We start from the raw sequence: 27,306 nt of genomic DNA, 5'->3' as shown, positions 1-27,306 counted from the left end.
GTTTGTGATGTCAGTCCATTTATACAGTCACCTGTTCCCACACACAAACTCTGCCCTTAAGGCTGCGCTGCCCTTTTCTTCCCAAGCACACAAAAACCCACCACACGGTTCATCTAAGTCTTCCTCAAGCAACAAAGAATAAGGATGAATGGGAACAGTTTCCCAAGGTACTCAAACTTTTAAATAGGGAAGTGCGTCATACCCAAGGTGCAACAGAATGAAGTTTAAGACTTAATCATAATGTGCAAAGTTCTATGCTAATTTACAATATATGTGTGATGGTGCCCCCCATAAAGCTTTATGGAAATATGCTTATGAATGTATATATGAAATAGCTGGAATATGTTTTATGCTACATATGCCATGTAATATATCTCTGTAAAGGTTATGATCTACTGAATATATTCATCCTACTTGTATGCATGTGTCATTGTTGTGTTCGGAGTTATGAATATTGGCTGTATACTTGTCTGATCTTAAATAACCTCAGTAAGGCATTTGGTCAGCTTCTTTAGAAAGGAATTTGCAAAGTTAAGTGCCCAATCAAGAAGCATTTAACAAGCAACGGATGTTGGAAGGCTCCAATCCACATAAGAAGTCTTCCTGGAGACATTCACAATACCATGTGGGCAATGGCTGCTGCCTGCAAAAAACTGAGTCATGCCTGAACATGTGACCTGCCCAGATGACTCCAAAACTCCACCTTGGAGCTGGACTTTGCATAGGAGAGAGGAGGGGGTCTCCACCCACAAAAGAAAGTCTATTTAAGCCCATGGGAGACCCCTCCATTTTGTCTTCAGCTGGCTAGAGAGCCTCTCCACCCGCAAGAAAGAAACTGGAACAAAGGGCAATAACTACAGGGAGTGTGAGTGATTGCTGGACCTGGACTAGAAGGAGATCAGTCTGTAAAAGGAAGCTTACTTGAATTCCTCCAAGGGTGAGGTTTTTATCTGTATTCAGAGTTCTTACTGTATTAGACATAGACTTGCATGTTCTATTTTATTTTGCTTGGTAATTCACTTTGTCTGCTATTACTTGGAACCACTTAAATCCTACTTTCCTTATTTAATAAAATCACTTTTTACTTATTAATTAACCCAGAGTATGTAGTAATACCTGGGGGGGGGGGAGAAACAGCTGTGCATCTCTCTCTATCAGTGTTATAGAGGGCGAACAATTTATGAGTTTACCCTGCATAAGCTGAATTCAGGGTAAAGCGGATTTATTTGGGTTTGGACCCCACTGGGAGTTGGGTATCTGAGTGTCAAAGACAGGAACATTTCTTAAGCTGCTTTCAGTTAAGTCTGTAGCTTTGGGGCACGTGGTTCAGACCCTGGGTCTGTGCTGGAGAAGACTGGCGTGTCTGGCTCAGCAAGACAGGGTGCTGGAGTCCCAAGCTGGCAGGGAATGCAGGGGCAGTAGTAGTCTTGGCACATCAGTTGGCAGCCCCAAGGGGGTTTCTGTGATCCAACCCGTCACAACATGCAATATTACTGAAGTCAGAGAAGCACAGAATGGGAGCCAGGTTAGAATTTGCCCCTACAAAATTAGCACACAGAGTCTTCATTTTAAAAGACTGCACACTAGGCCCACAGAAAGCAAATACAGATTGTAACAAATGTAGCAATGTTCTTTAATAATCATTAATATGGTATCTGTCTCTGTCACTGGTGTGATGTTTCTGTACTGTATATGGGAATGGATATTTCACCCTCAGGGTATGACAGGATAGCAAAGCCTAACTATCTAGGGAAAAAGGCCCTTTCTAATAATCATATAACTTACACTGAAGGATTGTTCAGAGATAATGCTAGAATGAGTAGCCTGAGTGATTCTAACTTGCTGTCCCTGGTGGTGGTGGTGGTGGTGGGGAACAATGAAAGCAGTTTGAACAAGATTGGCAGACTGACAGATCCCGACTGAGAATCCCAAAAAGCTTGTCTTCACTGCAAAGGTAACTTGAGTTATAACTCAAGTCCTGTCAACACACAGAAACCCTTCAACTCCAGTTCAGTGGTGGTGGTGCTTTTAACTCAAGTTGGCTGCCCTGAGAGGTGGCATAGGCTAAAGCTTGAGCTAACACAATTAGTCATCTCTAATATGGCATTCTAAGGGGGAGTGGCTAGTGCCACTCAAATATTACCAATTCTCCAATGTCTTCGCACAATTCCCTGGGACCATATTCTCTTGCCATCTACCTATTCTTTACTTCCGATCTGGAAGTCACCTACCAATTCATATAGGTCAATTTAGTGTTTTGGAACTCACATTAACACAGTGCTTCCAGCAGCTGCACTTGTACTGCTCTAGTACAGAACTCTGCTTGATTGGAATGTGGCCAGGAAGACATATCCCCAGGATACTACCAGATGGCCAGGGCCTGACACCCTGGTTCCGGGTGGAAAGGAACAGGATTTCAAGACAAAAACCCAGAATTCAAAGTTCTATCTTGATGACTTCTCCAAGAAGCTGGGACATAAATAGGAGGATCTGGATTCATTAGGAGAAGCTGGTTCTGTTCTGTTCTGTTCTGATGACTTAAAAGAAAAGCCTATCTAACTCATATTGTAGTGAAGCATCAGATCAGATGAGAGTTAACGTTACTTGTTTTAAATACCTTTTCTCTCCAGTGCTTTGTTCCAACTACTACATAAAAATACTTTGTTTGAAGAAAGTTATTGGCCAATATCACTGGTCACAGATCCCTAAAGGGAGGAAGCGCAGGCGCCCAAAACCCAGTTGCACCTGCATGGTGATAAGTGTGACATGCCAGGTGCAATCCAAAGTAATGAGTAGCTGTGTCACCCCTGCCCTGTAACCTTCCTGCTGTAGCCATGAGCCTGGAATGCTCACAAACAGCCTCCAGCATGTAAGTCACTCCCAACGTTGTCCGTGTGTGCTGCAGCTTACCAGCTTTAAAGACTACCTCAGAATCACCCCAACACACTCCCTGTCCCAGATTTTGCCTCAGAATCTTGGACAGCATAAATATACTGAGTCTGTTATTCCTTTAAGGGAATAATATGCATACAACTTGCTACTCCAAATGGAGTTACGCAGTCACTTCATCTTGAACACACTGGATTTGATAAAACCATAAAACAAGTTTATTAACTACAAAGGGAGAGATTTTAAGTGAGCACAAGTAACAAAGCATAAAAGTCAGAAATGGTTACCAGGAAAGTAAAGATAAAACAAACACTTACTAATGCTTAACTGAAACTACATTAGATTCATAGCAAAGTTTTCTCACCACATGCTTTCAGCAGTTTTAATGACCAAACCCTTTAGGTCAGGAGGATTTATCCCACGAGTCCAAAGGCTGTTTCCTTAGTCTCTTCAGCTATAATGAATGTGATGGATGAGGGTGGGGCAGGTACCTGGGGTGTTTGTCCCTCCTTTTTATGGTTCCAGTCCCACTCTTGAAAAACATTTCCAGCTGAGACCCAGGAGACAGAAAGTCTATGTGAAAGGATATTCCCTGCTGTTTTTTTCACCTGTTTGCATTTCCTTTGCCCTCCTGCCCCAGCCCCACTTCTTTATGACTCCATTTACTTCTTAAATGCAAATAAGGCAAGCACACATTCCTTCCTCTGTTTAGGACAGACCTGACTTCTGCCTGGGCAGGGCTGTTACTTTGGAACTTGCATTAACATCATCATACAGGGGAATCTCCACATACTGCGTTGCCACACATATTTAATCAGGATAATACGGGCTAGCAAAGTATGCGTTTTCAAATTATACCTTACAAGGCATACCTTATACGTACATTATTACAGAAGTGTGTAGGGTGTGAACATGGGTATATTCTGCCACAATAAGCAGTTGATAAATCATAGAATAACAGAGTTGGAAGGGACCTCTGGAGGCCATGTAGTCCAACCCCCTGCCCAGAGCAGGACCAATCCCAACTAAATCATCCCAGCCAGGGCTTTGTCAAGCCTGACCTTAAAAACTTCTAAGGAAGGGGATTCCACCACCTCCCTAGGTAACGCATTCCAGTGTTTCACCACCCTCCTAGTGAAAAAGTTTTTCCTAATATCCAACCTAAACCTCCCCCACTGCAACTTGAGACCATTACTCCTTGTCCTGTCATCTGCTATCACTGAGAATAGTCTAGATCCATCCTCTTTGGATCCCCCTTTCAGGTAGTTAAAAGCAGCTATCAAATCCCCCCTCACTCTTCTCTTCTGTAGACTAAACAATCCCAGTTCCCTCAGCCTCTCCTCATAACTCATGTGTTCCAGTCCCCTAATAATTTTTGTTGCCCTAGTAGTACTCAGTAGTGTACTCAGGTCCCAATACAAGAGCAGAAGGATCACAACATTCCACCTGAGACCAGATAGGGGACAAAGGTGCAGCTAACCCCATAATTGTGACACATGTTCACCAGATATTTTTACATTACTTATTTAACTGCAAAGAACTGTACACCTTAATGAACACTTAGTGAGAAATTTTCATGCTTGCCATCACACTTAATCAGCACTCCCATGTTTATTGCATAATGTACCCCACCATTTGTGCATTATGCAAATGAATTCAAAACACCTCATTTCTTTAGCAAGATAAAGTTAGTAAATAAGACTTTCACTTGCTGCTAACCTTGATACTAAACTGATGAGCGTGAGGCTTCCCAGGGTACCCAGGGTGGTGAGGCACCTCGCTACCACCTGCCCTTAGCATGAGGAAGCCTTGTCTGTATCTGCCGGGGGTCAGCTCCCCAACTCCACCAGCTATAACAACACATGCACTTCCCTCTAGGCCTTGCAGGACCCGCTGTCATTCTACAGATTAACGAGTGGCACATTCCAAACCTCAAGCCCTCTGAGCATCTCCCTGGAGCATCCAGACCCTGCTCCATGAGACACTCGCAGTATTCACAGATTTGCTGCTTCCAAAGAAATAGCACATTCCAGTTTACCAGTTCCACCTCAGATCACAGCTCCACTTAACACACGACACTTAGATATGTTTATAGTGAAATCATGTATACTTTTTTTTTTTGCAAAGCATACAGATTCAAACAGTAGCAAGTGAACATATTGGAAACAAATGGTTACATATAAAATAAAATCATAACGGGAATTCTAGAGCCTAGACTTAATTAACAAGACTCTCTCATCTCTAACCAAGTATTGCTCACCCAAAATCCTTGCAATGCTTTGCAGCTTGGCTGGCTATGGCTCTCCTTTTCTGAGACAAGCACAATGTTAGCTTGCATCCTAGGTGAAGGATTCCATGTGTTCCTCTGCATGCCAAGATATACTGGAACAATCCCTTGTCTTTATTCATAAACAGAACACCCTCCTGCTGTTTATTTATTCCGATAGATTTCCTCTCTTGTATATTTTGCGATCTCTTATTTAGCCCCTGGCTAAGTACACAAATAAGCATGCACTGTCAGGCATATAATGCCTGTTACCTCCTGCCTGGAAGGAACATTTCCAAGGTATGTCACCTCCGGTGGCCTGCCTTAATTCCAAAACATTAAGAACATAATTTTCAGTATTGATACATAACTTTTTTAATATTATCCATACATACATTTTGCAATGGTTACAATAACCAGTGGAATACTGGCTCTCAGTAGAGACTTCACATGCCACCGTTCAGTCAACTATTGTGCAAATATCCAATCCAAAAGATCCCTGTAAAACCCTATGCACCCACTGTGCCCTCAGCCAGCTGGCAACAAAGGGTCCCTGGATCACAACAAGTTCTTTAGAGTAATAAGTGACTCCAAAACCCTGGGTATTTAGTAATCATTATTACAGTCTGTGAAATCTATACTTTTGAATGTATTTTCCTCTGAAAGAGTTCAACTAACCACCACCCTCTCTGATCTATTGTATACTTTGCATTCTTTCCCCTTGACTGAATAGAGCTCAACTTCTCTTTTCCCCTATAAAAACATGGTATTGAAAGAAGTGTAGTGAGTTGAGATATTCTGTGTCATATCTCAGCCTGGAGCAAATGTTTGACTATTTTATAAATTTTAAAATTTAGAGGCAAGGAGAAGAGGAAAGTGTGACAAGCTAATCTTGACACACCAGTGCAAACCCGATACTGCTACAGGGGGGACCATTTAAAAAATTAACCTTTGCGCAAAGAGAGGCCAAAGACAGAGTGAGAGAAAGTCACTGACAGAGTGACACAGCATGGTTTAAGATGCAGGGGAATTCAGTGAATATCTTAACTTGAATCTTCTAAAACAAATCTGTGGAACTTTGGAATTTCAAACTGTAATCTTTAAAATAGATATTTTAAAAGGTACTGACTTGTTGTAAGGGCTGTAATAGATGTAAGAATAGTTTACACAATCATCTCTTTGAATTAGTCTCTTTGAAATCTGAGAGACTCTGAAGTGAAACAGTAATAGGTGTGACACCAGTTACGACTGAGTGAATGGGAGGGGCAAAGTCCTTGTGCTTTGCACTGATAAGGTATAAATGCAGAACTAACGGAAGAGAGGCCCAGTTAGTCACTGTCATTCTTTCCTCTTCCTCCTACATTGTCAACATTAGCTGTGTTCAATATAGATTGCCAGATACTTAGGGTATGTCTACATTTACCATTTAAAGTGCAAAAAGTCCCTTTTTTTGTGCTAAAACTGTGGGAGCATCTACACTTGTTAATGACTTTTTGCAGTAAAACTCAGAAGTTTCACTGCAAAAAGAAAGCCACCTTCACAAGAGGCATACAGCTCTTACCACTGTTCTTTTTGCGCTGCTGTGAAAGTGAAGACACGTTCTAGCAGTGTAAACACCCTTTGGCCTCCAGAGGATATCCCACAGTTCCAAAAGCGACCACTTTGGCCAGCATCTCCGCTGCTCTGATGCCCACCCGTCCCTCTGTAAGCCCCGGGAAGTTTGAAGCTCCCTTTCCCTTTGTTTGTAGATGTGGTGGGGAAAGCAGCCACAGAGCAGGAGGTTTTAAAAAAAAATGCCACAGAAGAAACCAGGAAGTAATGGGGCTCCTGAGACATGAAGCAGGGCAGCACGGGGCACTGAGCAGGGACCCAGAATGCCTCCCACTCAGCCCGCCTTCCCACAAGACCTATCCAGAGAGCTGCACTGTGGGATAGCTGCCCTACAGCGCTGCTCTCATCAGGCGATGGAAGTGCTGGTAGTGTAAACACTCTCTGATGCCTGAGGAATTGAGTGAGTACACAAACCAGCGTTTTACTTTCACCGGTTCCCTATTACCGGTGAACCTTACAGTGCAAAAACTCTGTAAGTGTAGACTTACCCTTAGAGTAGAGGCCCAACCTTATGCATGTAAAGAGACATGCAAATCTAGGGGATTGAAGCAATAACATTTAATTCCTGTAGCCTGATATTCTTCAATTCAATAAATAAAATGGATCCAGACAACAGAGACTGGAGGACACCATTATAGACAGTTGGAAAATTTGACTTATATATTTGTAAAACAAACCCCAATTATTTTACAACAAATGCATTTATTTAAAAATTTTCTCACTGGACTAGTCTCATGAGATATACATCACATTTTCATGAATTTTCGAAGGGGAAACAATCATAGAGCTTATTCAAGCATACTTCAGTGCGACACAAACAATATAATGCACAACAGTTGAAATAACAGAGGATTGTCTAGCCACCATTTCAGTTCATTTTACACTAACAAGGCTTTTAAAAACAGTGGATCAGAAGTTTCTTAAACCTGTTTCAATTGAACAGGTAAATTTACCCCAGCTGCTTGTGGCTATAATCCCAGAAGTCATCCTTTCATTATTTAATCTGGTCTCTAAGCACTTTAAAATTGATTAAAATAGTTTGAGTGGAAGGTACATTGTCAGTCTTTTTCATGGTCCACACTATCATTCTTACTTCTCAAAGTGACCAAGAAATCAAAAAGAAAAAGAAGATTTGTGGCACCTTAGAGACTAACAAATTTAGTCTCTAAGGTGCCACAAGTCCTCCTTTTCTTTTTGCAGTACACTAACACGGCTGCTACTCTGAAACAAGAAATCAAACTAGCTCATAAAATAACCTGATACCAATCGTTTCTTTCAGTCCCACCCTTAAGACTCACTTATATATATTGTCACACACTGGGACAATTCACCTCCTGTCAACTTTTCTCTAACCTTTTGAGATATATATATATAACTATGCAGCCTCTTTGTTCATGCCTAAACATGTTAGTAATATACAATTGACATATTATAGTTCTGTTCATATTATATCCACTAAAAAATTAAAATTCACAGAGTCTTATACAAAATAATTAAACATAGCATAGAACAAGATTAGGAAAAGGAGAAAAAAGTATAAAGTCTTTCTTCTCTACTTACTCCCTTTTTAGTAAAAGTGGTATTTATGTCATGTAAAGTCACAGCAACTAGTGCCTGTTCTACAAATTTGTGAATCCAACACTGATCTCTGAATTTGGAGATTCTGTTTTGCTAACTCATTAGGGATCCATGCCCCAGCCCAAAAGGGGCCGAGAGTACGGCAGGCCAATCTTTTGGTGACATGTGGTATCTTCTGAACAATGAGACTTGTTTTCAGAGCTTGCATTCTGTGCAGGCTACCATGATTTTTGCTGAATTGGTCCCTTAGCAAATATTTAAAGAACCAACAATTGAGTTACCAAAACAAATCTCTCCCACCAGCCCCCCGCCAAAATGTGTAGTGGGATAATAAAATTCACAGCACAAACTCATGGTTTAATTTTCTGAAAAAATAAACTGAAGGGAAATTATAAAAAATATACTTGTGAAGAATTAAAGTCAAAGAATGCAGTGCAAAAAGTCTTACCATCATGAATCTCATAAGCCAGACTAGTGATCTTCTGTGTAATTATCATCATTGGGCTGTTACAAGGGAAAAAATAAAGACATTTTAAATAAGAATATCCATGTTTTAATTTCACATTTAAAATTGGGAATAGGTTAAACTAGCAATCCCCACTGGAAGAGGAAAAAATGTCTAACCACTGGAGCTTAGAGCTGTAAAAGTTTCTTGGTCTTACGTTTACACAGTGAGGAGAAAATATTCCTTACATACAGCAGGTCAGTCCATCGAAGAGTCAAGATCTATAACTATCCAGGATTTAAACAGTTTGGTAAAGCAATGCATATATTTTTCTGAATTGGGTCCTAAATGTTTAAATAAATAAGAGAAAATTTCCAGAAATTTAACTGAAGAAAATATAAATTCACTGGGGGAAGGGGAAGAATGGGGGGGTGTTATTTATATATTTTAAGAGGGAGAAGTAAGGGGCGAAAAGCACAGAAGACTATTTCTTTGTTATAAATTAGCAACAGCAGCAGTATGCATAGGACAGTAGCAATCCCTGAAGTGAATAGATGGCTATAATTCACTTAAGAAGCTCAGCTGAAATCAAAATCCAGGACAGCAGATCTCAAGAATTAATCTGGCCACATATTCACAACAAAAACATCTTTTTTAATAATATATAACTAACTTTGAAAAATTGAAGTAATTTATTTGGATGTAATAAAGAAGTAACAAGATATGAAACAGAGAACTATGTATTTTGGCTATGTAAGGATATCTTGGTACATCTAATTTTTCTATATAAAGATTTTACTGTAAATATATTCTATTGACTAGCTGTAAACCTTTTCTTCCCATATTCAAAAGAAAATACAACAAGCTGGAACTTTTAACTTAATAAACCACCTTTCATTTTGACGGGTGTCTAATGTTTAGAAACCAAAAATCAGAAGTATGTATTAATATACATATTTTCCTAAGTTTACAACAGCTAGTTCTACACTTTCAAAGATGATCACATTACTAAAGAAGTTTGCAATAGTTCATGCTGATATGATTTCTGAAGTCATATTGCAGGCATGTTACATAAACTATGCTGTTCTTGACCTTATCCTGACTATTTTTGTTTTGTTTTTACTTTGGTTATTTATTCTTTTATTAATATAGAGTGAAGGTTGAAAGTACATATTGATAATTTAGGGTATGTCCACACTGCAGTTCAAGGTGTAACGGCAGCATTAGTACACAAGCCTGCACTAGCTTTACTCACGTTAGCACAGCCAAAAATAGTGGTGTAGTAGCACAGGCTTCCACAAACACACCTCGGACTGCAGTGTAGACATACCGTTACAGGTTTAGAAAAGCAAGTTACAGAGATGTTGTAGCTGTCCCAAAACCAAACGTTACAAACCCAGGAAATTCAGAGTTCATAGAATCATAGAATATCAGGGTTGGAAGGGACCTCAGGAGGTCATCTAGTCCAACCCCCTGCTCAAAGCAGGACCAATCACCAATTAAATCATCCCAGCCAGGGCTTTGTCAAGCCTGACCTTAAAAACTTCTAAGGAAGGAGATTCCACCACCTCCCTAGGTAACGCATTCCAGTGTTTCACCACCCTCCTAGTGTAAAAGTTTTTCCTAATATCCAACCTAAACCTCCCCCACTGCAACTTGAGACCATTACTTCTTGTTCCGTCATCTGCTACCACTGAGAACAGTCTAGAGCCATCCTCTTTGGAACCCCCTTTCAGGCAGTTGAAAGCAGCTATCAAATCCCCCCTCAGTCTTCTCTTCCGCAGATTAAACAATCCCAGTTCCCTCAGCCTCTCCTCATCAGTCATGTGTTCCAGTCCCCTAATCATTTTTGTTGCCCTCCGCTGGACTCTTTCCAATTTTTCCACATCCTTCTTGTAGTGTGGGGCCCAAAACTGGACACAGTACTCCAGATGAGGCCTCACCAATGTCTAATAGGGGGGAACGATCATGTCCCTCGATCTGCTGGCAATGCCCCTACTTATACAGCCCAAAATGCCAATGGCCTTCTTGGCAACAATGGCACACTGTTGACTCACATCCAGCTTCTCGTCCACTGTAACCCCTAGGTCCTTTTCTGCAGAACTGCTGCCGAGCCATTCGGTCCCTAGTCTGTAGCGGTGCATGGGATTCTTCTGTCCTAAGTGCAGGACTCTGCACTTGTCCTTGTTGAACCTCATCAGATTTCTTTTGGCCCAATCCTCTAATTTGCCTAGGGCCCTCTGTATCCTATCCCTACCCTCCAGTATATCTACCTCTCCTCCCATAGAATCATAGAATATCAGGGTTGGAAGGGACCCCAGAAGGTCATCTAGTCCAACCCCCTGCTCAAAGCAGGACCAATTCCCAGTTAAATCATCCCAGCCAGGGCTTTGTCAAGCCTGACCTTAAAAACCTCTAAGGAAGGAGATTCTACCACCTCCCTAGGTAACGCATTCCAGTGTTTCACCACCCTCTTAGTGAAAAAGTTTTTCCTAATATCCAATCTAAACCTCCCCCACTGCAACTTGAGACTATTACTCCTCGTTCTGTCATCTGCTACCATTGAGAACAGTCTAGAGCCATCCTCTTTGGAACCCCCTTTCAGGTAGTTGAAAGCAGCTATCAAATCCCCCCTCATTCTTCTCTTCTGCAGGCTAAACAATCCCAGCTCCCTCAGCCTCTCCTCATAACTCATGTGTTCCAGTCCCCTAATCATTTTTGTTGCCCTTCGCTGGACTCTCTCCAATTTATCCACATCCTTCTTGAAGTGTGGGGCCCAAAACTGGACACACTACTCCAGATGAGGCCTCAGCAATGTCGAATAGAGGGGAACGATCACGTCCCTCGATCTGCTCGCTATGCCCCTACTTATACATCCCAAAATGCCATTGGCCTTCTTGGCAACAAGGGCACACTGCTGACTCATATCCAGCTTCTCGTCCACTGTCACCCCTAGGTCCTTTTCCGCAGAACTGCTGCCTAGCCATTCGGTCCCTAGTCTGTAGCTGTGCATTGGGTTCTTCCGTCCTAAGTGCAGGACCCTGCACTTATCCTTATTGAACCTCATCAGATTCCTTTTGGCCCAATCTTCCAATTGGTCTAGGTCCTTCTGTATCCTATCCCTGCCCTCCAGAGTATCTACCACTCCTCCCAGTTTAGTATCATCCACAAATTTGCTGAGAGTGCAATCCACACCATCCTCCAGATCATTTATGAAGATATTGAATAAAACCGGCCCCAGGACCGACCCTTGGGGCACTCCACTTGATACCGGCTGCCAACTAGACATGGAACCATTGATCACTACCCGTTGAGCCCGACAATTTAGCCAGCTTTCTACCCACCTTATAGTGCATTCATCCAGCCCATACTTCCTTAACTTGCTGACAAGAATACTATGGGAGACCGTGTCAAAAGCTTTGCTAAAGTCAAGAAACAATACATCCACTGCTTTCCCTTCATCCACAGAACCAGTAATCTCATCATAAAAGGCGATTAGATTAGTCAGGCATGACCTTCCCTTGGTGAATCCATGCTGGCTGTTCCTGATCACTTTCCTCTCATGCAAGTGCTTCAGGATTGATTCTTTGAGGACCTGCTCCATGATTTTTCCAGGGACTGAGGTGAGGCTGACTGGCCTGTAGTTCCCAGGATCTTCCTTCTTCCCTTTTTTAAAGATTGGCACTACATTAGCCTTTTTCCAGTCATCCGGGACTTCCCCGGTTCGCCACGAGTTTTCAAAGATAATGGCCAGTGGCTCTGCAATCACAGCCGCCAATTCCTTCAGCACTCTCGGATGCAACTCGTCCGGCCCCATGGACTTGTGCACGTCCAGCTTTTCTAAATAGTCCCTAACCGCCTCTATCTCCACAGAGGGCTGGCCATCTCTTCCGCATTTTGTGATGCCCAGCGCAGCAGTCTGGGAGCTGACCTTGTTAGTGAAAACAGAGGCAAAAAAAGCATTGAGTACATTAGCTTTTTCCACATCCTCTGTCACTAGGTTGCCTCCCTCATTCAGTAAGGGGCCCACACATTCCTTGGCTTTCTTCTTGTTGCCAACATACCTGAAGAAACCCTTCTTGTTACTCTTGACATCTCTGGCTAGCTGCAGCTCCAGGTGCGATTTGGCCCTCCTGATAACATTCCTACATGCCCGAGCAATATTTTTATACTCTTCCCTGGTCATATGTCCAACCTTCCACTTCTTGTAAGCTTCCTTTTTATGTTTAAGATCCGCTAGGATAGAGCGGATTGAGCGTTGAGCCTGACAATCTAGCCAACTTTCTATCCACCTTATAGTCCATTCATCCAGCACATACTTCTTTATTATGCTGGCAAGAATACTGTGGGAGACCATGTCAAAAGCTTTGCTAAAGTCAAGGAACAACACGTCCACTGCTTTCCCCTCATCCACAGAGCCAGTTATCTCATCATAGAAGGCAATTAGATTAGTCAGGCATGACTTGCCCTTGGTGAATCTATGCTGACTGTTCCTGATCACCTTCATCTCCTCTAAGTGCTTCAGAATTGATTCCTTGAGGACCTGCTCCATGAGTTAAAGCACTACTGGTGATTATTCCTCCTCTGTTTGTATACTTGTATCATTTGACTTTTAGCTGTTATATGCCCAGGAATGCCCTTTCAAAGAGCAGTAGGAATGTGAAGTTAGCTGCTGCTTAGGTCATGGTGACTTAAGATTTAGTATACAGTCACAATCTTAGTAATAGTAACTTGTAACCTACTCATCTTCTACATTATGCCCAGTCTGTAATATTTTTTAATCTGTGTTGTGTGTTCTGAACTGTAGTATTTTTCTTATACTGTATTCTGTTGCTACTGAATATCTACTGAGCATTTCTAGTATGCCCATCACATCGTAGCTAGATGCCTACATGATTATGCCACCAATCCCCAAACAACTAAGAGTCTGGAAGGTAAACCACATGTCAAATTAATGTTGCAATATATATGGGTATTTTCCTGCAACTGCCTGTTCCACTTTTTACAGAGTTGTGCCCCTGTTCGAGGTAGCTTAGTCGGCAGTTCATTGGCCCTATCCATCACTGTGTAGCCCTGCCAGTAATTCTTATGTTTTAGTAGGTCGAAGTGTTTACTGTGTGAATTTTTTTATTACTTTTTTTTTTAAAAGTCTGTGCAGCTAGAACAGGGTTGAAAATTCACACACACACAAAAGGTAACAGTTTACAGAACAGGAATATGAGCAATTGGTTAAAGTCCCTGGCCTTCAAGTGACAAAATACAATAATTGCATAGGAACAGGAAAGCACCACCTGAGTTAAGAAAGAGTTGGAAGAAATAATTGGACTGGGCAATTCCCTTCTATTAAGTATGTATTTTTAAAAGACACAAACTACAATACCTCTGGGCCTATGTCTAACTATAAGTGGAATTTCTACTTGTTTCAACCAAATATACTTCACCTAAATTAATTTCCGATATAAATTCACCGATTTCAGTGGAGTTCAATCTGAAATAAATTTGGCCTATTCTGTTCTATCATACTTCAAACTCTATTTGAAACTCTTATTCGTTGTACCAAGTAACATCAACATCTGCTTTGGAGACTAAATAATTGATGACAAAAAAAAAATTATGGGACTGCAACTGTCAAGGTTCCTCCCCCACTCTGAACTCTAGGGTACAGATGTGGGGACCTGCATGAAAAACCTCCTAAGCTTATCTTTACCAGCTTAGGTCAAAACTTCCCCAAGGTACAAAATATTCCACCCGTTGTCCTTGGACTGGCCGCTACCACCACCAAACTAATACTGGTTACTGGGGAAGAGCTGTTTGGACGCGTCCTTCCCCCCAAAATACTTCCCAAAACCTTGCACCCCACTTCCTGGACAAAGTTTGGTAAAAAGCCTCACCAATTTGCCTAGGTGACTACAGACCCAGACCCTTGGATCTTAAGAACAATGAACAATCCTCCCAACACTTGCACCCCCCCTTTCCTGGGAAATGTTGGATAAAAAGCCTCACCAATTTGCATAGGTGACCACAGACCCAAACCCTTGGATCTGAGAACAATGAAAAAGCATTCAGTTTCTTACAAGAAGACTTTTAATAAAAATAGAAGTAAATAGAAATAAAGAAATCCCCCCTGTAAAATCAGGATGGTAGATATCTTACAGGGTAATTAGATTAAAAAAACATAGCGAACCCCTCTAGGCAAAACCTTAAGTTTCAAAAAAGATACACAGACAGAAATAGTTATTCTATTCAGCACAATCCTTTTCTCAGCCATTTAAAGAAATCATAATCTAACACATACCTAGCTAGATTACTTACTAAAAGTTCTAAGACTCCATTCCTGGTCTATCCCCGGTAGAAACCAGCATATAGACAGACACAGACCCTTTGTTTCTCTCCCTCCTCCCAGCTTTTGAAAGTATCTTGTCTCCTCATTGGTCATTTTGGTCAGGTGCCAGCGAGGTTACCTTTAGCTTCTTAACCCTTTACAGGTGAGAGGAGCTTTCCCCTGGCCAGGAGGGATTTTAAAGGGGTTTACCCTTCCCTTTATATTTATGACAGCAACTAACCAATGGCTTAGTATGTTTTTTGTCTGTACATGAATCCCAGTATTGCCAACCCGAGCATTCATAAAACAAGTCAGATCCCCCGAAGTTATAAGCCTGGCTTTAAAATAATAAGATCTGAAATATAATAAATTTTATATTTGCCTTCAAGTTTGTGAGCCTTTAGAATTCACATTTTTAAGCTTTTCTCCATAGTCATGAGAGCCAGAATCTTTCAGTCTTAAAAAAAGTAAACTAAGATGATCATGTAATCACCTCTCAGCAGGAGCTGAGACTTTAAGGGGAAAAAACACCTATTATTGCGAGACTGCTTCTTTGGAAACTAACTCTACAGTTCCTATATGATATACTGATCCCATCTCTACCTTAAATTGGATGACTCTAGCAGCAGCCCCCTTCAAGAGCTCCATAGTTATATCACTAGATCCCATTCTTCATCGTCTTTCTACTTCTACCTCCCCTCATAACAATTAATGTTTAAATCAGTCTTCTACTAAGAATTTTTTCAGCTGTGTCTTGCAAAATACAAGTCCCTCTCATTCTCATCTTCTGTTATACCCACAACCATTGATCTGGCAGAAGATTCTATGCAAAGCAGACACCAACAGGATATCACAGATCTGATAAGGAGGAAGAACACTGTAACAACCTCAACCTTTCCTCCCAAGAAACAGTCTTTGTCTTTGCCACTCTCAACGCTGAGACAGATCCTTTGCTTTAGCACCCCAAAATCTTATTTCTTAGTCTATAAAATTCACATGACAGAGCACTGAGGCACTTGCTGGTGAACAAGGGGTCTCAATTCAGCTTCCACAGATGCTCATGGACGTTCTATAAATTGGTTGCTGAAGAAGAGGAGGATGCCTTTGGGAAGGTCACGCTCTACATCCGGAATCATTGGACTAGGGTGGACCCCAAGTTGCAAAGTTTTGTTTCCTGTCCTGCTTATGATAACTTTTTTTCATTTTTTGTTTTAGTGCTATTTCTTGAAATAAAAGACGTGCTATCTACCGCTATGTTTTTCTGATGGAACATTCCACCAACTTACCAGTTCCCAGAAAACGTATGTTGAACTATATAAGTTTGTGAATCTGGTAAAACTCAGTAAATCTTGAGTTTGAAATCAATGTGCTTCAAATTCCAACAGTTATCACAGTAGAATACAGGATACAACAGTAGTCTCCAGCACTTCAGATATTACTGAAGCTCTTGATAAGTTTTCACATTTTAATCAGAAGCTACTGTAAATAATTCAAATTATGCCAAAAAATGCTTGTCACTTTTCAGATTCCACTAGTATTCCCAAACCATTACTGTATGGATTTGATCCAAAACTCATTCACTTCCATGGGAGGCTTTCATTGAGTTCAGTGAGCTTTGGATGAGCATTTATATACCTGAAGGAAGTTAGTTAGTTATTCATGGTGGGCAAATGGCACTATTTGAACTATTTAGTATAAATTCTATATTTCCTGACAGAATTTTTTAATATTAATACACTGTGTGCTCCCTTTTGCTTTCTGACTTCAAGTCCAGAAGTCTTGTATGAAAAATAGCATAATAAATAATATCAGCTAGCTCTTATATAGTGCTTTTCAGCAGTAGATCTCAAAGCAATTAAAGGAGGCCAGGGTCATAATTCCAATTCTCAGATGGGGAAACTGAGGCACACAGCAGGAAAGTGGCTTGCTCAAGGTCACCCAAGAGGCCACCAACAGAACCAGGAACAGAACCCACATCTCCTGAGTCCCAATCCAGGGCTCCACTAGGGAATATGGCCTTCGACTTTTAAACTTTCACTTTTAAATCAAATTAGTATGTAAATACCATTGAATTAGTGCTTTTTAAAGCTGTGCCTTTCAAAAATAGATTTGCTGTAAAACCACTTATTGGGTTTTTTTGTTGCCCAAACATTGCAGGTAGTGACAGAAACTTAGTAATTGAAATTCGAGTTATTCTATCATCCAACAATTTACTGTAAGAGTAAACACAGTTTCACATCAGACAGACAAGCTCTACTATATGTTGTTGTTGGGGTGGGGGGAAATGGAGTATATAATTTTTTCTTACCCAGAAAAATCAGCAGAATATTGTCCATAATCAAAGATATAGACTCTAGTAATTTGGCACATAGTGAGGTATCCCAAAGCAAAAACAAAGCAATATCTGAAAAGGAAAAACAATTATATTTTATTTAGTTACTCCAAAAAGGCTATCAATCAATGAAAACATATTGCTCCAATGTTCCAAGTCACTTGCAGTTTGTGTTTGGACTAAAAACATTCACATTTTATCTATTATGGCAGAGCAGTTAGTTAAATAGATTCATTTTTTCATACATTTTTGGCAAGTATTACACAATTTCAAATTTTAATGCACCCAAATTCTATATATAGTACCATAATACCATTAAAAATTTGCTATCCTATGACAAACTTTGGTTCATTTTCCATAGATGTGCAAAACATATCACAGAAAGCATCTATTGTGGCAATTTATAGAGAGTGTATGTACCTTCATATACATACATGCAACCGTAATTCAAACTGCTGTTATAAAATCTGCAAGTGCTATAACAATGGAAAGAATCCAGTCAACAACATTTACCCTTTTCATCTCCCTGAAAGTTTAACAAAAAAAAAATTGATACACAAACATTCTGTTAATTCATATATTAAACTCCTACTCAGTGAGATTCCTAGATTCTACTACACGCAAAACCTGAGCACTGTACATCCACTGCAGCTGTTCTGGCAGGGATTAGAACAGGTAATTAACTTCTGTTTCAAACAAGCATATTAGTGCATTTATTGAAAAACAGTACATTTATGTCTCAAGTTAGAATTGAGATATAAGAAACCACAGATGTATAACAAACACATTTTACATAAATGTTGACACATTGCATGTGGCGGCATTAGAACCTCTTTTATAGTAGGGTTGGGGGGTGAGCTGCACAGTGATCTCCCACCTCTGTGCAGCATGCCCTGTGCTCCCCAATGCCATGCTGGAGTCTCCACATTTATTTGACAAATAAAATTTGCAGAATTTTTCAGAATTTTAAAATATTGTGCTCAGAATTTTTATTTTATTGGTGCAGAATTTTAATTTTTTTGGTGCAGAATGCCCTCAGGAGGACCACCAACAGCTTACAATCTTAAGCCTTGATCCTTCAAACACTTAAGCATATATTTCACTGCCATGAGCAGTCCCATTGTTACAGTCACAGGAGTAAAGTTAAGCATGCACATAAACGTTTGCAAGATCAGGGCTGTAGGTCGTGACACAGGTTCTTGATAGACATAGGGGTCTAACTGAAATCAAAATCACACACAGCATAACCAGGAAATTCAAAACAGAAGGGAGAGAATAGAAGAAATAGGGCAGCGATTAGATATTAGAGTAATGGACATTATAGTAAATCCTTAGATAGAATGTACACAGATTACACATAATAGGTAACAAGGAAAAAATGGGTTAAAAAAATTACATAATGCACTCTGTAAACTTAAAGTTCACACTCTTGTCTGAAAATATTATCCACTATTGTTACAACACCTAAGGTTACAACCTACAAGAAAAGACAAAAATATTGTGCTGCAAGACTGAGGGGTGGGGGTGGGGATTAAAGAGAAAACACAATTTTTTTTTTAAAGACGCAATAAAAATCAGGGGAACACATAGTACTTGAAACGCTTAACCAATATTTTAAAGTGACAAGATTTCAAGTTAATAGATTAGATTAACTAAAGGGACTCTATCATTTTAGGTACCCTAACACCTTACAATTCAACGAAAAATGTTGAATTATTTGTATATATAGTTAAATTATGTTATGATCACAAACAGGATAAATTAAATAATTCAGCATTTTTTCTTTGAATTGTAAACTGTTACATACCTAAGCTGATATAGAAATTGTGTATTTTATGGGTTGTTTCTATTAGTAAAGTTGGAGACAACATGACATAGAGCAACTAAGATGGAGTGGGCAAACTTTTTGGCCTGAGGGCCACATCTGGGTATGGAAATTGTATGGCAGGCCATGAATGCACACAAAATTGCAGGTTAGGGTACAGGAGGGGGTGAGGGCTCCGTCTGGGGGTGCGGGCTCTGGGGTGAGGCCAGAAATGAGGAGTTCAGGGTGCAGGGAGGGCTTTGGGCTGGGGCATGGGGGGTTGGAGGGGTTAGGGCTCTGGCTGGGAGTGCGGGGTCTGGGGATGAGGGGTTTGGTGTGCAGGAGGATGCTCCAGGCTGAGACGGAGGGTTTCAGAGGACAGGAGGGGGATCAGGGCTGGGGAAGGGGGTTGGGGCGTGGGAGGAGGTCACGGGTGCAGGCTCTGGGCGGTGCTTACCTGAAGCAGCTCCCGGAAGCAATGGCATGTCCCTCCTCCAACTCCTATGCGGAGGCACGGCCAGGTGGCTCTGTGCACTGCCCTGTCCCCACAGCTCCCAGAAGCAGTGGCATGTCCCCTCTCCAGCTCCTCCACAGAGGCGCGGCGCTGGCCAGGTGGCTCTGCACACTGCCCCATCCACAGGGGCTGCCCCTGCAGCTCCCACTGGCCACGGTTCCCAGCCAATGGGAGCTGTGGGGTCAGCGTTTGGGGCAGGGGCAGCATGCAAAGCCCCCTGGCTGCCCCTAAGTGTAGGAGCTGGAGGGGGGACATGTCGCTGCTTCCGGGAGCCGCATGGCGCCACAGCATGCACGGAGCGGGGCAAGCCCCCCGACCCTGCTCCCTGGCTGGAGCACCGGAGCATGGCAAACCCCAGACCCCACTCCCCAGCGGGAGCTCAAGGGCCAGATTAAAAGGTCTGATGGGCTGGATCCACGGGCCACAGGGCCACAGTTTGCCCACCCCTGAACTAAGATAATAAATGGTATGAAGAGACCAATTAATTGACTTAAAACAAATAGGTAGCGACATGACAGAAGTATTTAAACCATATAGAGATTTTTATAAAATTAAGCACTATCTAGTATTTAAGGTTGGCTGCATATACCAAAATTTAAACATATGTCAAGTAGTTAGAGGAATTACATTGTAGCCAATGATTTTAGTTTATCCATTTATTGTGTGATATTATGATTAATCAATATGTTATGCCATATATATTCATTGTATGTTAATTAGAGTTGATTTATAGGATTACAAAAGAATAAGACTGATCGGTATTTAGAGGAATTATGTAGTAGACATGAGTAAGAGAAGCTGAAATACAAGAAACCATGGGCTGAGGTCTGTAAGACTTTGGCTTAGCTATTTTAGACCTTGGAGACATGAAATGTTGGCATAAATTAATGACCGAGAAATAACCCGAAAAATTATGGGAAAAGAAGTACCAACTGGTAATATCGTGAAAGTGTAGCTGGGAAAGTTAAATTATAAAATGCTGCAACAACAAATATTGTCTCTAACATGTACCTTAACAGTAAGATAAAGGTGGTCCGTCAACGAGAACCTACACAGCCTATAGAATTTGGTGTCACTTGTGTTTCTAAGGGACACAGACCAATATGAAAGAGTGGCTTGACACTTCCATGTATATGTGCAGAATGTAGGTATAGACAGACTCACAGTATAAAAAAGGTGCCCAGAGCAGGAAAATTGAGCTTCCTATGGGAAACTCCAGTAGGAACCACTCCCATATTGATGATCAATCCATGAGAGGGCCAATAGACTCTAACACCATCTAGGAGGATGTGAATATGTCTGTAGGTATAACTGGTACATTGTACTTATCTTTAGGAAATGTATATGCTGTGACATTTACAACTTTGTTGGTAACTTTAATAAAACTACTAAAGATAAATGCTCTTGTAATTGTATGTTATTTGCCTATGGTTTCATGTGTTCCTATGGGCTCTAGATCTAGAACAGAGATAACTTTGTTGAACTTGAGACTGTAGCTGCCAGAGCAGAATCCACTGGAGTATAATTAACATTAAATAGAATAAAAGGCTACAATATGTAAAAATAAAATTATTTGGCAGAGAGTAACACTTAATAGCATCAATAAGGGAAGACTTTTGCCTATACTCTTTCCTGGATGCTTTAAGAGAAATCACCAAAAAAACTGATAGTTCTTATGTAGTTCATTATCACCTATCCCTTCATTTCTCTCTCTTTAAGGTCATTCCTCAAAACATAATTAATAAAGAAAAACTGTTAATTTCAAGGAGGTAAAGTTACTAACTTTATCTCCCACTTTCTAATCAGCAATAGAACACCTTAGTTACTGTACAACTCTTAAATATGTAAAGGTTTGGAAATTCTTAATTTAAGTTTGTCAGGAAATATTATGATCTTATGGTTAGTTTGTAAGTTTTGTAGTAAGCCAATTGTTATAAGTGGAAAAGAATAGAGCAACATTTCCCCCCAGCAAAGAGGTCATCACATGCTCCCCTGCAGAATGTGCATGAAGACAAGCTTGCAAGTGTTCTTCAAATGAAGGCTTGTCTGTATGCAACGAAGTCACCAAAACCATCCAAGATTATTCAACCTCCTGGTCAAAGACAGATGGAAATAAGAACTGCCGGTCATCACATTACCTGAGCATTCATGAGTGGTCATGAATCTCACTAACAAAGCTTGGTGTAACCCCTCCTTCAGTGATCGATATAATCACAATATTACACACTCTAGATGCTACCCACCCGAAAGCAGTCACTCCAGTCTCAACATGCCAACCAAACCCTGGTAAGGCAAATAAACGACACCATCCAGATACAAGGAAACAAAAGAAATGGAATTTTAAATATTGATGTCACTTCAGCCCTGAGAGCATGTAAGCAACTGTCCAACACCACATTTTCAGATCCCACAGAAAGGAAAAATCTGAGAAACTGTTGTGAAATGCCTTTGCAGCCTGTCAGGGTCCACAAGCAGCTCAACAAAACCTCACAGTCAATGGTACAGAAGTCATCTCAGAGATTTGGGGAGGATGAGCATACACACTTGATCTCTTGGCAACACCAAGTCATTGATCAACCACCAGTGAAATTATTGCAATCTCCATGTCTAGAACAGGTGCCTGATTAAAAGGGTCAAGTAAATTACAAGACACCAGATGGCACTGCTTTGCCACAACTTAGCTCAATCATCTTCTTCTAAAAAGCAGGTTAGAATGTTCATTGCCTAGGCTGTCAATGTCTAGAAATAGATTCTAAAACAGATGCCTTCCTGGCTCAATGACCTCAAGGAAGATACTAATCTCTATCGAAGCTGGTCTCAACATTCCTCGCTCCCATCCCTCTTGATTTCACCAGCCACAAGGGGCAGAGTTTCATCTCACAGCTTTGTTGTATTAGAGACAAGATGGATGAGATAATATCTTTTATTGGACCAACTTCAGTTGGTGAGAGAGACAAGCGACCACTCTATATCTGAATCATAGAATATTAGGGTTGGAAGAGACCCCAGGAGGTCATCTAGTCCAACCCCCTGCTCAGAGCAAGACCAACCCCAACTATATAATCTCAGCCAGGGCTTTGTCTATCAGTCCTCATCCTCAAAGGAAACCTGCAGAACACTTTCAAAAGACGAGCCTGGACACTTAAATTTATAATTCTGCTAGACACTAAAAATCATTAACTGAACAGAGACACTGGATTTATGGCTTACTGAAACAATCTGTAACCCACTAACCCCCTTTTTTTGTCCTGTGACTGGAGAGGTGTTAACGGGCCAGTCTATCTTGAATATGTGCTAAGTACTTATGCTAAACAATCTGTTCCACCTTGGAGTTAGCTGTGATGCTCAGAATACCTTTCCCAGACCTGAAGCAGAGCTGTGTGTAAGTGCAAAAGCTTGTCTCTCTCACCAACAGAAGTTGGTCCAATAAAAAATATTACCTCACCTCACCCACCTTGTTGCACCAATATCCTGAGGCTGACACGGCTACAACTACACTGCATACAACTCTCTTGTATGAAACTCCTATATTAAAACAGATAACTACACGTTCCACCATTTCCCAGTTTCATGCTAACAGAGCACAGTATTCTTAGTTTTGATGTACCAGAACAATCTGCTCAGGCAAGAAAAGTATTTTTGGCTAACCAACTGGACACATGCTAACCATCATAACCTGGGTGATAACATTTCTTGTGCAAATATCTGTATGCATTTTAAAATCTTAAATGACACCTATTGGTAATTAGACTGTAGGAGTATAGCAAAATAATGTCTAAATTTTGTAAACAATGGTCTAAAACAAAACTTATCTTCATACATATAGTACTGATCTTGCCTCAATATTGTTTATGTTACCTGAAAACTCAGTACAGTAACTCCTCACTTAACATTGTAGTTATGTTCCTGAAAAATGCAACTTTAAGTGAAACGATGTTAAGCAAATCCAATTTCCCCATAAGAATTAATGTAAATGGGGAGTTATGTTCCAGGGAAATATATATATATATATATATATACACACACACACACAGAATATAAATTTTAAACAAACAATTTAATACTGTACACAGCAATGAGGATTGTGAAGCTTGGTTGAGATAGTGGAGTCAGAGGGTGGGATATTTCCCAGGGAATGCCTTGCTGCTAAATGATGAAAAAGCATTTGGCTGAGCCCTCAATTAAAATTGTTGTTATTGCATGTTATCGCAATTAACATTGTTGTTAATGTACCCTCACACTCTACAAGGCAGAACAAATGGAGGGAGGAGACAATAAATGCATGGCAGTGGCTGCAAACATTCCCTGCGGACACTGAAAGTGATGATGAACCCATGCTATCCCAGTGGAACGCACTACTCCCTCTGCTTTCCAAAGTGCCGGGGAGGTGCATGTGTGTGTGTGTGAGACACACAGTGTGTGTGTATGTGTGTGTGTCTGAGAGAGAGAGCGGGGCACATTGCCCCTTTACATATGCTGATCCCACTCTAAGTACACTGCCTTTTTAAGTAGATCAGAAAGTTGAGACAGCAGCTGCTGCCAGCAAGCTCCCTCCATCCTGAGTCCTGTCGTGTGTTCCCCCCGCCCCCTGCTCTGTGGAGATGGGGTACAGAAGTGGGGGGGCAGGAACGGGGGGAAAGGGGGAAAGACCCAGGTATCAGCACTCCCCTCTCCCCCATCCCCTGCACAGCAATTCCTGGGAGCAGCTCCAAGGCAAAGGGCGGGAGCAGCTCCAAGGCAGGGGGCGGGAGCAGCACAAGGCTGTGGGGGAGGGACACCTGAACTGCCCGGCAATTGATAGCCAGCTGGGCGGCTACCACACAGGGAACTTAGGGGAGCAGATGGGGGGCTGCCAGCCTACCCTGGTTCCAAGCCCCCACCAGCTAGCTCCAACGGGCTGCTCTTCCTGCAAGCAGTGGACAAAGCAGGCGGCTACCAAACAATGCTATAAGGGAGCATTGCTCAACTTTAAACAAGCATGTTCCCCAATAGATCAGCGACGTAACAACAAAACAGTGTTAACCAGCAGGACGTTAAGTGAAGAGTTACTGTACGTACCTATTTTCCCCACTAAATTACTGAGTAATTCTAAACTGTACATTAATCGGAAAATAGTTCAAAACACAGGCGCAAGCTTCTAATTTTCCCTGGGGGTGCTCAACCCCTGCTCCACCCCAGGCCCCGCCCCCTTCCCCCAAGCCTCCACCCTGCCCACCTCTTCCTGCCCCACCCCTCCCTTCCTGCAAGGCCGCACCCACTCCGCCTCCTCTCGCCCCTGCTCCGCCCCACCTCTTCCCTGCCTCTTTCCTCCCCTTACTCCAAGCATGCCCCATCCCTGCTCCTCCCCCTCCCTTGCAACACCTCCTGCACACTGCTCCTCCCCCACCCTCCCAACCCTCCTGAATGCTGCTGTTTTTAGACCCTGCTTTCAAATTCACTTGGCTGGAGGGAAAATGTCATTTGGCTCACATTTTTTCTCTGCAGTTCATAGTTGAATTTTGTCATAGTTTAATTAAACTTCATGTAGTTCAGCTCTAAAAAATTCTACTCTCCTAATGCAAGGAGTAATTTTGATAGGTGACGAAAATATTTTAATCAGTTATGACAAAGGGTGGATAAGGGGACTTTGTGCTGAAGATGGTAAATTTCTGGACATATCTAAAGAGTTAATTTAGTTGTTGGAGTGTGTGAAAAACATTTCTGATACTGGCTTTTAACTTGTTAAAATAAAGCTGCTCTAAAATGGTCTTGCATAAGAATTCAAACAAACCATCAGAAAGTTGCATCAAAGTATCTGATCACTGTCCATGAGGAAGTGGCCCAAACTCTAGTGAGCTCGTTAAAACTGCACTGAGAGAAACATGGTGATAGTCTTGAACTTTCTGGTTAAATGAAAATTGGCTCATTAATGAAGGACGTGATGTCACTTAGTTGAGGCCGAACAGATCACTCTGAAGATGAAAAGTGCTGTATAAGTACCTAGCAGCATTATCTTTTTTAGTAGTTAAAATCTTTTTTTTTTTTAAACCATAGGCACTGACTCCATGGGTGCTCTAGGGCTGGAGAACCCACGGAAAAAAATTAGCTGGTGCTCAGCACCCACCGACAGCCAAGCTCCCTTCCCTCCCCCCACTCCCATGCACCTACAGCCCCTGCCGATCAACTCCTTCCGCTCCCTCCCAGCACCGGAACACCTGGTTGAAAAGGGACCCTCCCCAGCCTGGTGAAAATGAGCAAGTGAATGAGGGTGGGGGACAGCGAGTGACGGAGGGAGGGAGGATGGAGTGAGTGGGGCAGAGCGTCAAAGAAGTGGCAGGGCAACAGTGTTCGGTTTTGTGCGATTAGAAAGTTGGCAACCCTACTCAGAACTGAAATTACCTTCTCATCTATAACTGCTAAACGTGGGCTACCAGAAGGTAAAGTCAATATTTATTTTACAGATAAATTTCAAGAAAAAACTGGCATGTGACTACTTATTCAACAATTCTACAAATCAAATCTTTTATAACAAACAGTTAAGAGGCATATTAATTTGGAATATATCTGGGCAAACACATCTAGGATTATTTCACAAAACTTTTTTGTCAAGATAACCTGGTTTTATCTGTCAACTGAGTGCATCTACATATATTAGTCAATCTAGTCCGGGTGAAGTTCCAATCATACAGCACAGTAAAGCAAAGATAGGATTGACATGTGCAACAGTATATTTAAATAGAAGGTACTGTATATCAGCAGGGACATTAATAATTTAAGAAGCTGTGATATATATTTTATTAATTCTCCTATAAATTTGCTGTTATTTTTGTACTAGTCTCTCATATTAGGTTTTAGTACCTTCTAAAGTTTGTATTTCCCAAAGCCAGGTTATCAAGTCAATACACCATCCAAAGTTTTTAAATTGCATTATTACAAGTTTTTTAAAAGCATAAACTTTGGACAATCTGTAACCCTCAGCAATATTCCACTACACATTAGTTGATGATCAAGGCAACTAATTTTACAGGGACTAGAAAAGAAACTAAGACTTCTTTTCTCACTGCTACACATACGTATTGCACTATGATATCATTGCTGGTTAATAATTCATTTGCCAAGTTACATTGGTTGAAAAAATATCTTTGAGTTTTTGATCTACAGACTTTTCCACAAAAAAGCTCCAATCATCCAAGCTTTCAAATGACATGATTTTTTCTTTTTTTCTTTCTGGCCACTTGAACAGAAATCTATGCATATTTTTCCATTCAACTTTTCCTTTCTATTGGTAAAAAGGCATATGTCACACCTCATCAGACAGAACTACATTAACACTGGTAACTCTTGTGCACCCTGGAGAATGCACGTGCATCAATGCAATGAAGAGCATATGTTAGGGTTAAAGGAGAAGTGGAAAATCCTTTAGCAAACAGAAAGGAATGAAGAATGTTTGATATTTTTAACAACAAATATTTTCAGTGAAATCCTAGCCCAACTGAAGTAAATAGTTTTGCCATGGACTTTAACGGGACCAGATTTTCACTCACCCTTTGTTATTTGTAATTTTTC

The 27,306-nt window shown here is 41.2% G+C and overlaps 1 protein-coding gene across 2 annotated transcripts in view; it reads right to left on the bottom strand.

Moving 5' to 3' along the window:
* Positions 1-27,306, bottom strand: part of MBOAT2 (membrane bound glycerophospholipid O-acyltransferase 2) — a 216,846-nt gene that overhangs the window by 68,348 nt on the left and 121,192 nt on the right. For both annotated transcript variants that reach the window (XM_084622614.1, XM_084622613.1), the window contains exons 4-5: positions 17,420-17,515; positions 8,793-8,848 (exon numbers count right to left, since the gene is read on the bottom strand). In XM_084622614.1, the coding sequence (XP_084478740.1) occupies positions 8,793-8,848; positions 17,420-17,515 (152 nt within the window). The remainder of the gene's footprint in view (positions 1-8,792; positions 8,849-17,419; positions 17,516-27,306) is intronic.

Source organism: Lepidochelys olivacea (assembly GCF_965140295.1).
Source record: "Lepidochelys olivacea isolate rLepOli2 genome assembly, chromosome: 3".
Lineage (NCBI taxonomy): Eukaryota > Metazoa > Chordata > Testudines > Cheloniidae > Lepidochelys > Lepidochelys olivacea.
Note: the sequence above shows the minus strand (reverse complement) of the source record. Positions and strands in the feature narration are given on the sequence as shown.